Source organism: Theropithecus gelada, chromosome 1 (assembly GCF_003255815.1).
Source record: "Theropithecus gelada isolate Dixy chromosome 1, Tgel_1.0, whole genome shotgun sequence".
Lineage (NCBI taxonomy): Eukaryota > Metazoa > Chordata > Mammalia > Primates > Cercopithecidae > Theropithecus > Theropithecus gelada.
The window spans coordinates 199,603,938-199,616,174 of record NC_037668.1 but is presented as its reverse complement, the minus strand read 5'-3'; the positions used below and the strand labels follow the sequence as shown (position 1 = coordinate 199,616,174).

The following is a 12,237-nucleotide window of genomic DNA, read 5'->3' as shown; positions in this document are numbered from 1 at the left end:
GAAAACAAAAATCAGTTTGAACACAGTGTCAGTAAGATAAAATAAATCAATTACTTATGAGAACTGCTACTTTTCCTGACACTGAAAACTAATAGAAACAGTTTCCACAATTTCTTATCGAAAGACAATTGTGTAATATTGTGGATGTTTTTTAATATATTCCATAGTAATACTATAACAAAGTGTATGATACCTGACTGAATTTTTCATAAGCCTAACAATGCAAATGCCAAGGCGAAATACAGTAAAAGCATTTTATGAAGTCCAAAATAATCCAGTTTAGGTTTACAGATTTCTGATAGTCTGGCTTACTCTAAGATTAAAATGTACAAATCTAGAGAATGGATAGATCATCTTTCAAGCAATTCCTCATAAATATTACATCTCATAATTTCTAGTAAGATTTTGATAAGCAACTCTTCATAAATACTACTACTTTTTTTTTTTGCAACAAAGTTTTGCTCTTGTTGTCCAGTCTGGAGTGCAATGGCACAATCTCAGCTCACTGCAACCTTCACCTCCCACCTGCCGGATTCAAGTGATTCTCTTGCCTCAGCCTCCCAAGTAGCTGGGATTACAGGCATGCGCCACTATGCCTGGTTAATTTTTGTATTTTTAGTAGAGACAGGGTTTCGTCATGTTGGTCAGGCTGGTATTGAACTCCTGACCTCAGGTGAGCCACCCGTCTTGGTCTCCCAAAGTGCTGGGATTACAGGTGTGAGCCACCAGGCCCAGCCATAAATACTATTTCTTATAACTTCTGATGAGATTTTTTTTTTGGGTGAGCAAACAATTCAGGGTTGCACTCCATGTTAAGATCATTTGAATTCAGATACTCTGTGTTGCCAATTTAAGGACAGAGGATAATCTGCCTTCCATTCTTATATCCTTCCTATTCTTTATAGCAAAGGTACTTGAAAGAGTTGTCCATGTTCAATGTCTTCATTTTCTCACTGTCTGCATTCTCAATGTCTGCATTCTCTCCTTCATTTATATGATCTGGCTTCTGTCCCCCATCATGCCACTGAAACCATTTTTGCTAAAAGCACTAATAACCTCCATTTCTTAGACATTTACCATCATCATCAGGTCCTTCCTCCTCCCTGAAACTCTCCTCTCAACTTCTGTGACACTACTACTTTCAACTTATCTGACAATACTTTTTCAGAACTTTACTTCCTCTGTTGTTCCTTAAATTTCTGTTCCTCAAGACTCTCGGCCGGCACGGTGGCTCCCGCCCATAAGCCCAGCACTTGGAGAGGTTGAGGCAGGCGGATCACCTGAGGTCAGAAGTTTGAAACCAGCCTGGCTAACTTGGGGAAATCCTGTCTCTACTAAAAATACAAAAATTAGCCAGGTGTGGTGGTACATGCCCATAGTCCCAGCTACTCGTGAGGCTGAGGAAGGAAAATCGCTTGAATCCGGGAGGCCGAGGTCGCCGTGAGCCGAGATCACACCACTGCACTACAGCCTGGGAAACGAGTGACATTCCGTCTCAAAAAAACAAAAACAAAACAAGCAAACAAACAAAAAAGTACTTATCATCCTGCATAGTAATCATTTATTTTCTGGTCTATTTTCCCTCTCTAAACACAGTTCATAAAAATAGAATCTTTTTCTACTCTGTTTCTCCAATGCCGTTAGGGATAACTGACACATACAGTAAATGTTCAATAGCATTTTCCCATAGAATTAAGTAAACAGACCACTTAAAAAACATCCAGGATCACTATACTAACTGGAAAACTTTAATCAGAACAGGAATTGACATAATCTAATTGCACGGAATTCTCCCCTGGGCTGTAACAGCAGTGACCTAGGTATACAGACACAGTTTCTGAAACAAATACACAATCTCATAATAATCTTTTTCCTAATTTCAGAATCAAGAAACATCATAATGTATAAAAACAAATCATATACAATCCTTATGAATTGCCTTTTGGAAACAGAATTACTTAAATTCTAAATTATACTAAAAAACTAAAAACATATGATATGTTCATTATTTCTCCAATTATATCAAAATTACTCAGAAAATTTCCTACCCCTTGGTGGATTTCCATCACTAGTCAATACTCAGTAAGGAAGCCATGGAAACAACGAATACAAGTAAGACTTAAGTGGAAATAATCATCCCAGATATAAAAAAAATATGCTTTTACAAACTATGCCAAAAACCCTCAGCCAAGTTCAAAAGCCACAACTGTCATTTTACAAAACTCAAATTCCAAAGCTAAGAGCAAAAATAGAGGAACTGCTTAAATTTGTCCTGTATACCTCATGAAATGGGTAAGAATCAAGTGAGATAAAGAATGCACGTGCTTTATAAACCATAAAATCATAGAAATGTGAGTTATCACTATTAATAATTTTATTATAGTTTCATTATCTAAGAATTAATTTTTTTCCAAGAAAAACCAAATTTCATTTTGACTAATATCTCATCTTACCTATTTTCTTTTTCTGTTGTCGACCAGCTGACTCTGTTATTGTTTCCTTCTTCTTTTCCACTGTAAACAACATAGTAACATAGTAAAAATTAACTGGACTATACCAAAGAAACAAAGGATGCTTTATTACAGCTGAACCAATGAAAAAAGCTTGCAAGAAAGTTACACAGTGACTGATTATGGTCATGATTAAGTTAACTGGTCCACTCTCACAGCTACTGATGGTAAAAGGTAGATGCAACATTCTAAGAATGAAACAACAATTCTAAGCATCATTAATCAAATACCCATAAAGAATTATATTGATACGATCATAATGAAAACAGACCATCAGCTGAGGATGATTACCTTAGCTAGCGTCAAAGCACAATTTTCAAATTCTGCTCTCTCAGATAACTAGGTTAATTGTAATTCCATTATCTTATGACAAACGGTAGAAATTTATTCACTCAGTTATTCGCTGCCTAAATAACTCTAAGCAGATGAAAAAAATATGCTCCCTACCTTCTAAAGAATACTTTAGTCAGGGGAGATAATCAAATGACAATTACAGTAATGTGACAAGATAGATATATGCACACTGCAGGAAAATCAGGAGAGCCAGAAAAGCTAAGACCAGCCAGACGCAGTGACTCACACCTGTAACCCCAGCACTTTGGGAGGCCTAGGCGGGCGAATCACCTGAGGTCAGGAGTTTGAGACCAGCCTCGCCAACATATAGTGAAACCCCATCTCTACTAAAAAACATACAAAACTGAGCTGGGCGTAGTGGCATATGCCTGTAATTCCAGCTGTGTGGGAAGCTGAGGCAGGAGAATCACTTGAACCCAGAAGGTGGAGGTTGCAGTGAGTCAAGATCGCACCATTCCACTCCAGTCTGGGCAACAGAGCGAGACTCTGTCTCTCAAAAAAAAAAAAAAAAAGACCAATTTTTCTGATGCATTTCAATTACTATCAAGATTACATAACAATAAGCTTTTGAAAAAGAAATAGTGGACCAGGCGCGGTCGTTCACACCTGTAATCCCAGCGCTTTGGAAGGCCAAGGCGGGTGGATCACGAGGTCAAGAGATCCAGACCATCCTGGCCAACATGGTGAAAACCCATCTCTACTAAAAATACAAAAATTAGCTGCGCGTGGTGGCACATGCCTGTAGTCCCAGCTACTTGGGAGGCAGAGGCAAGAGAATTGCTTGAACCCGGGAGGCAGAAGTTGCAGTGAGCCGAGATCTCACCACTGCACTCCAGTCTGGCGACAGAGCGAGACCCCATCTCAAAAAAAAAAAAAAAAAAGAAAAGAAAAGAAAAAGAAAAAGAAATAGTATAACGTATTTATATTATATTTTCTATCTTTAATCTCCTGTAAATGGACTAGGGATATGTCAAAAATTGCCTTTACTTAGTTTATTTATATTACCTGTTACCCATATTATTTTAGTATGCTAATAGCAAACAGTACGGTATAAGTATCATTTCTAAAACCTACATTAAAGAGAATTAGCAGGTAGAACTCTTTCCCTTAGTAGAAGAAGTCTGTCCCTGAATTCTAAAAGCAAAATTAGTATCACTGCTTTATCTAAGAATTGTAAAATTCAATTTGACTCCAATATTGCAAATGAAATTTAAAGGGTTGGCCAAAATATGTGATTTATGTGATTTGTGTGTGTGTGTGTGTGTATGTGTGTATAGTTTATGTATGTTCTGGGAGACTGAGTAACAGATACTGTTCTAGGTAAAGAGAAAGATAAGATATAGGCGAGGCATGGTGGCTTACACCTGTAATCCCAGCACTTTGGGAGGGTGAAACAGGAAGACTGCTTGAGCCCAGGAGTTTGGGATCAGCCTGGGCAACATGGCAAGACTCTGTCTCTATAAAAAATTTAAAAATTAGCTGAGTGTGGTGGCACATGCCTATAGTCCCAGCTACTCAGAAGGCTGAGGCAGGAGGAGCTCTTGAGCCTAGGAGCTTGAGGCTGCAGTGAGCTGTGTTCGCTCCACTGCACTCCAGCCTATGAGAGAGAGAAATCCTGTTGCCAAAATAAAATAAAATAAAACACAACATCATGTATACGGAAAGAGAGAGAGAAAGATTTTGAATGAACATACTAGTGAGAGATCATAAAAGAAAAATGTCAAATTTCACATTTTAAGATGTTATAAAAACAACATTTTATGTTGGGTGCAGTGGCTCAGGTCTGTAAGCCCAGCACTTTGAGAGGCCAAGATGGGAGGATTGTTTCAGTTCAGGAGTTCGAGATCAGCATGGGCAACATGGCGAAACCTCGTCTCTACCAAAACTACAAAATCAGCCAGCCATGGTGGTGCACTCCTGTGGTGCCAGCTGCTCAGGAGGCTGAGATGAGAGGATCACAGGAGCCCAGGAAGTCGACACTGCAGTGAGCCATGATTGGGCCACTGTACTCCAACCTGGGTGACACAGTGAAACCCTGTCTCAAAAAAATAAATAAATAAAAAATAAACATTTTTATTAAAATGTTATAAGGATAACATTTCAAAAGACAAAATGGATTTAGAAAACACTTAATGTTTTATTCTTTATCATTATTATTAAACAAAGAAACAAAAATATTTCTTTCCCACCCTAGAAGGACTGTAACACAACTACTTGGCATTCAATCGTGACTGCATAGAAAACAGGGCAATAAAAAGACAGAAAGCTAGAGAATGGAAACATAAGACAATTTCATAAACATTAGTCTGGTCTTCTAGCAGACCAGATTGAGACTAGATAAACTGTTTTTAGGGATATATTAATCTAATATTTTTCAAACTTCATGAGGTTGTGATGAAACCTTGGTGTGTTGATATTTATTCATCAGAATCTTACCTGACAACAAGAAGTAGAAATGTCAGAGTTGACAAAAATAAAAGATGTCTACTATGAAACGCATTTCTGTCCATGACCTGGTATTCCTGCATTCTGAATTCCAGAGTTCTGCCAAACAGTTTATAGATTGTTCTAAAAGATTTATCCTATTTTACCGTAAACAACATAACTCATACTTCACAGCAATTTATACTTAGTAAATGCTCTCAAATAAACAAATGTGTTACAAGAATCAAGTTATATATACTGTACTGTAATCTTTCTCATTTATTGAAGTATCCTTTCATTAGTATATATTATAATAGTAACACAATAAAAGGAGACCCACTGATATTCAGAGTACATCTATAAGCCCAGTGACCATCTGAGTCAACCAACTCACTACCTTTAAGAAAGCATTTTCTTTTGCTAAAGGCAGCTCAGTAGGACTGCTTTTTGGGTATCAGTATTCTTTTAAAAATGCCAAGGACCAGATCAGCACAAGCAAAGTAACCTATATCAAATTCTGATTCAAACCTCTTTATATTTTTTGATGTTCTTCAAAAACCCTATAAACTTCCCTTGCTTAAATTCATACTAAGTATCAGAAGGAATTCTGTATTTGCAATTAAGACATTTGTTCAAAGAGGAAATTTACCGTATGTTTTTCCCTTTTAATATTCCTCATGCTAAATATAATAGCTGTGCATTTGATTATACATTCCAGAGACAGAATTTGTGGCCACTCATTTTATATTGTACTTGCTATGGTAAACTCAACACATAGCAAGCAATCAAATATTTCAATTGATCATATAAAAAAAAAATAATACATGCTTACTGAGTTTTGGTAGATTATCCGGAGTAGAGGACCTAAGACCACAAGAAATGCCATGAGTCATTCCAATCATCAACCTACCTCATACTTACCTTCAAAGGAAGTATATGAAGAAATTATAGTAAAATTGCAACTATAGACGTGTAAACTGGCAAATGTATTACTTTGTTTTGTTTTTGTTCAATATTGGATCTCACTCTGTCACCTAGGCTGGAATGCAGTAGCCCAATTTCCCATCTCTGCTCACTGCAAACTCCACCTCCTGAGCTCAAGCAATCCTCCCACCTCAGCCTCCCAAGTAGTTGGGACCACAGACACACGCCACTGTGTCAGGCTAATTTTTTGTATGTTTTGTAGAGATGGGGTTTTGCCATGTTGCCCAGGCTGGTCTTGAACTCCTGAGCTCAAGCAATCTACCTGCCTCAGCCTCCCAAAGTGTTGGGATTACAGGTGTAAGCCACTGCGCCTGGCCTCAACGGTATTACTTTTGCAGTGTACAGTGAAGGAGACTTCATTTATTTCTATAATGTAAATAATTAAAGACAAGGCAATATTGTAGATACCAGTGAAGCTCAAAATCTATAGGGCAAATCCATATTATATAAATATTTAAGGTATGAGTATATTCAAACAAATTTGAAGCTAAATTTGTTTTGTATTTCATAAAACTACTCAATGATATAAATGACATGAAGAACTGTATACAGGGATGCCACTGCGTGCTGCCAACTAGCACAGGATCATAGCACAACAATTTTTCACAAAGAATACATGTGATGTTATGCTATACAGATAATTTATTCAATATACATTTATCAAGTATCTAATATGTGCCAGGCACTGCATTAGGTACTGTGGATACAATGGCCTTTGTCCTCATAGAAATTACAGTTTTGTTGAGGAGAGACACATTACCCTGATGACCATAATCATATACAGGTAAAACTGCAATTGTTACAAACACTCTAAGGAGAGGTATGTGGATAAATCATAAACTATGATAGGAAGATTTGGCCCCGTCTGGGAGACTGGATAAGATCTGAAGAATGTGTAGGATTTTACTAAACAAAATGAGAAGGGAAAATTATTCCAGATAGGAGGAACAACAGATACAAAGTGCCTGTAGTAGGAAACCATAAGACTAGCCCAGAGGACAGAAAAAAGGCATGAATGAATAGAGAATAGGGAGCAAGAGAGAACATGATACAAGACGTAGCCAGGAGAAGGAAGGGTGGTGTTGTACCGTGCTGGACCTTACAGGCCACATGTTTATCCTAAAGCAATTGTGAAGAAATTGAAAGGTTTTAAGAAGGACAAGTAACATAATCAGATTTGTGTTTTAAAACATTACCCTAGATGCATTATAGGGGACAAATTTGAGTGGGTGCAGGTGGACCAGAGAGGAGGTTACTGCAGCAGATTAAATGAAATATAATAGAAGTTTAGACTAGGTGGTGGTAGGAGAAATGGAGAGATGTGAAATGATCTGAAAACTAATCAGGAAAACAGCAATAGGGCTTGGTAACGGACTGCATATATGGGGCAAAAGAAGAAAGCATTCAAATCAATAAATGTTTATTAAACATTTACTATGTGCCAGTCAGTGTTCTAGGTAAACAGGATACATAGGTAAACAACAACAAAGAACCATGCCCTAGTGGAGTTTTCATTCTAGCAGGTAGAAATACACACTAAACAATAACATGATAAATAAGTAAATCATACAGTATATTAGAAAGTAATAAAAGCAACAGAAAAAAATAGAACAGGGTAAGGAATATTAGGAGTAGGAGAGATTGGCAGGTTGCAGTTTTTTTGGTTTTTTTTGTTTTTTTTTTGAGACGGAGTCTTGCTTTGTCCCCCAAGCTGGAGTGCAGTGGCATGATCTCGGCTCACTGCAAGCTTTGCCTCCCAGGATCATGCCATTCTCCCGCCTCAGCCTCCTGAGTAGCTGGGACTACAGGCGTCCGCCACCGCGCCCGGCTCATTTTTTGTATTTTTAGTAGAGACAGGGTTTCACCGTGGTCTCGATCTCCTGACCTTGTGATCTGCCCGCCTCGGCCTCCCAAAGTGCTGGGATTACAGGCATGAGCCACCGCGCCCGGCCTGCAGTTTCAAATAGAGTGGTCAACTTAAGTGTCAGGGGTGATGTTGGAACAAAGATTTGAATAAGGTAATAGGATTAGCCCAGCACATACTGTAGGGAAGAACATTTCTAGGCAGAAGGAACAACCACTAGAAAGGTCTCAGCACAGAGTATGGCCAGTATGTGTAAAGAACAGCAAGTTGGACAGTGTGGGTAAAGTAGGGTAAGTGAGAAGAAAGAATATCAGAGTGGTAAAAAGGAAGCTCTGTAGGCCATTATAAGGATGCTAGCTTTTCTGCTGAGTGAAAGGGACATGACCTAATAGGCTTTTAAAAAGATTATTCTGGCTGTCATCTTGAGAACAGACTTCAGGAAGACAGGAACGCTTATTGGAGACTGTTGCAATAATCCATGCAAAAGATCACAGTACTTAGACCACAGTGGTTAACACTGGAGCTAATGAAAAATGGTCAAATTCTGGATATCGGAAGCTCTCTGAACCTTTACTGGTTTGGGGTATTTCCCCAAAAAGGAGACCCCACAGTATCTGCAGACAAACTAGATGTGGGTTTTAAGAAGAGTAAAAGAAGCTGGGCGCGGTGGCTCAAGCCTGTAATCCCAGCACTTTGGGAGGCCGAGACGGGCGGATCACGAGGTCAGGAGATCGAGACCATCCTGGCGAACATGGTGAAACCCCGTCTCTACTAAATAATACAAAAAACTAGCCGGCGCGGTGGTGGGCGCCTGTAGTCCCAACTACTCGGGAGGCTGAGGCAGGAGAACGGCGTGAACCCAGGAGGCGGAGCTTGCAGTGAGCTGAGATCCGGCCATTGCACTCCAGCCTGGGCGGCAGAGTGAGACTCCGTCTCAAAAAAAAAAAAAAAAAAAAAAAAAAGAAGAGTAAAAGATAACTGCACAAGAATTATGGCCTGAGCAAGTGGAAGGACAGAAATGCCATAGACCAATATAAAGAAGGCTACAAATGACACAGGCTTAGACATGAGGAACAAGTATTCAATTTGGGACGTGTTGGGACTGAGATGTCCACCAAACATTCTAGCTGAGATAACAAATTGATGCATGGATATGTGAATCTTGCATTAAGGAGAGAGGGTTACATAAATTTGGGAGTGGAGTCACTGGCCAATACAGCTGAAAGATAAGTTCACCAAGGAAGTGAATGTAGAGAAAAAACCTAAATTTCGTGTAACCCCTAACAACAGGAGGTCAAGAAATGAAACCAACAAGTAAACTGCAGAAGAATGATCAGTAAGGGCTGGGCACTGTGGTTCATGCCTGTAAATCCCAGCACTTTGGGAGGCCTAACCAGGAGGATCGCTTGAGCCCAGGAGTTTGAGATCAGCCCTGACAACAGAGCAAGACCTCATCTCTCCAAAATATTAGCCAGTCATGGTGGCGTGCATCTGTAGTCCCAGCTACTCAGGAGTCTGAGGCAGGAGGATCGCTTAAGCCTGGGAGGTCCAGGGTGCAATGAGCTGTTGGGGGTGACAGAGTGAGACCCTGTCTCCAAAAAAAAAAAAAAAAAAAAAATTAAATTAAAAAGTAAAAAATAAAAAAAGGATGACCAGTAAGATGGAGAGCAGCAAAACCGAGAGTATGGTATCCTGGAAGCCAAATTAATAAAGCATATCAAGGTTTCTGGCTTACACTACTGGAAGCATGGAGGTACCCATCACCAAAATAGGGAAATCCTGGAAGAGTATCTTGTTTGTGAAGGTAAAGATAAGGAGTTTGGCTCAGATATGCTGAGGTACATAATCAACATTGAGTAAATGAAGGAACAGTAAGCTGTAATTTTAAAAGCCTGAGTCTGGTCTCTATTCTTTGTTTGCTCTGTGACGTAAGTCGTCATTATCATCCTGAGGCTCAGTTTTCTTTCCTATGACATGGAAGTAATATTTATACGAGTGACCACAAATGGTTGCTGTGTGGATCAAATGTGGTAATTTAAGAAAAAAACTTCAAATCCCTATGAAGATATAAGAAAAAGTCACAGAATACAGAAAGTTGTAGGAATTCTAAGAAACAAAGGTACATTTAATCCTTATAAGGGAGAAAAGAACAGAGAAAACTAAATCAGGCCTATAAGGAACCATTCACCTTGTACCTTTAGCTGAGTCCTGTGGAATTCCTGCTTTATTTCAAAGGTAACAAACCCTTCTTGTTTTTAATCTTTTCCTCAAACACCTCTTCAACTTCCTAACCCAACTGAAACCTGGCTTATCTCTGAAGACACCACTTACCTTGACACCAGTCATAACGACCTATTATCCTCCAAACATGCCTTAAATGTTAAGATTTCCGTATTTTTGCTCATATGTTATTTCCTTTACCTGGAATTTCCTTTCCCCATTTCATTGTCTATCCAAATTCTAACTATCCACAAGGAACTGCAAGGCCATCAGCATTATGAAGGCTACCATGGTTCCGCACAACTGAATGAAACCTCTTTTTTCTAAAGACAAGTCTCACTCTATTGCCCAGGAGGCAGTGTAGTGACACCATCGTGGCCCACTGTGGCCTCATCCTCCTGGGCTCAAGGGATCTTCATGCTTCAGTCTCCCAAATAGCTGGGACTATAGGCGTGTACCACCATACCCAGCTAATTTTTTTTGTAGAGATGAAGTCTCCCTATGTTACCCTGGCTGTTCTCAAACCCCTAGGTTCAGTCCTGCCTCAGCCTTCCAAAGTGCTGGGATTAACAGGAGTAAGCCACTGCGCCAGGCTGAACCTCTTTTTAGAACCACCACAGCACAAAACATGTATCTGCCACGTCCCCCACTTCTCTCTAGTTGGTATTACACATTTTGCATAAAAGTCTTCTATTTCTAAATAGGCTTCAAGTCACGTTCATCTTTGTACCAGCTGGTGCTCTTAAAATATTTACCGTGAACATGGACTTAATGAGCTTGACGTGTTGAAATTATTTCTAATGTGTTGTCATACTCACATTTTTTACTCTGTTTTTCCACTTCTGCCTTCAGTCTCTTGTACTTGTCTGTCCTGTAAACCAGGACCCAGGTTATGCCTAAAACATTAAAAGCAACATGTTAATAGAGAAATGACTGGAACGATCACAACAAACTATTAGAGGTTACTGTTGGAGAAGGAGGGATTCCAACTTTTTGCTTTGTATTTACCCATAGTTAACTTTTTTCAAAGGCTAATACAACTGGCTCTTCAGCCAAAACAACAGTAACATGATGTGAAGGTGTCTACACAATTACACAAGTGAAATCTACCTGAGACCAAAGAAAACTCGGCAATCGACTCCACACTCCCCTCCCGCTCCTGTTCACGAGTTGCCCAGAGATCCCCTGGAGTAAAGTAGATGAGCCTCTCTAGCAAGTAAGGCTCGCGATCTTTCCCCTGGAGGCACAAGGGACCCCAGGGCCCTTCCTCCCGGGGACTGATCAAACGTCTGAGAAATAGCCGCTCTCACCTTCTGCGAGCAAAGCCGTGCACACAGAGATAAAAACGATGAGGAGAGTGTCTGCGAACATAGTGCTCATCTCGCACCTTCGTCCCTGCACTCCCACCCGCCAGGGGGAAAGCGCTCTAGAGCCAGTAAAAGTGAAGCGAAAACGGCTTCCGTAGAGTCCACCACCACCGAGTAACAGACCAACTCTGACAGCCCGAAGATCGCACTTCCGCTTCCGGGGCATAGCACCGGAAAGGTTCGTGTCTGAGAACTGTGTGGCCACGAGAATCTAGAGGAAACGAACCCGCAAGTCACTGGAGCTGAAGGCTGGTACTCAGGCCGAATCTCGCGAGAATTAGAACTATTTCAGACCTAGAGCAGGATAGCGGCGGCGGCGAACTTTGCCCGGTAGTTTTTACTGATTGGGGTGCTGGCGCGCGCCTTTTTCTCGGCCAGAATCCAGCAATTGGGATAATCTTGGCTTCCACCTCAGCCACACATCTGTAATCGTAATATTAGTTTAGCTTGGGTTTGCCGTGAAGTAAGAAGTCTGACTTGCGCAAACGTACTGAACGCCTGGGTGTAGGTGCCA

General features: G+C 40.1%; 1 protein-coding gene across 3 annotated transcripts in view; it reads right to left on the bottom strand.

The window, feature by feature from the left end:
- Window positions 1-11,901, bottom strand: part of TMCO1 (transmembrane and coiled-coil domains 1) — a 41,894-nt gene extending 29,993 nt beyond the window's left edge. Inside the window, exons 1-3 of one of the 3 annotated variants that reach the window (XM_025381395.1) lie at window positions 11,667-11,901; window positions 11,175-11,252; window positions 2,454-2,513 (exon numbers count right to left, since the gene is read on the bottom strand). In XM_025381395.1, the coding sequence (XP_025237180.1) occupies window positions 2,454-2,513; window positions 11,175-11,252; window positions 11,667-11,889 (361 nt within the window). In that variant the 5' untranslated portion in view covers window positions 11,890-11,901. The remainder of the gene's footprint in view (window positions 1-2,453; window positions 2,514-11,174; window positions 11,253-11,666) is intronic. The other 2 variants (XM_025381398.1, XM_025381394.1) reach the window with 2 other exon arrangements.
- Between the last annotated feature and the right edge of the window lie 336 nt (window positions 11,902-12,237).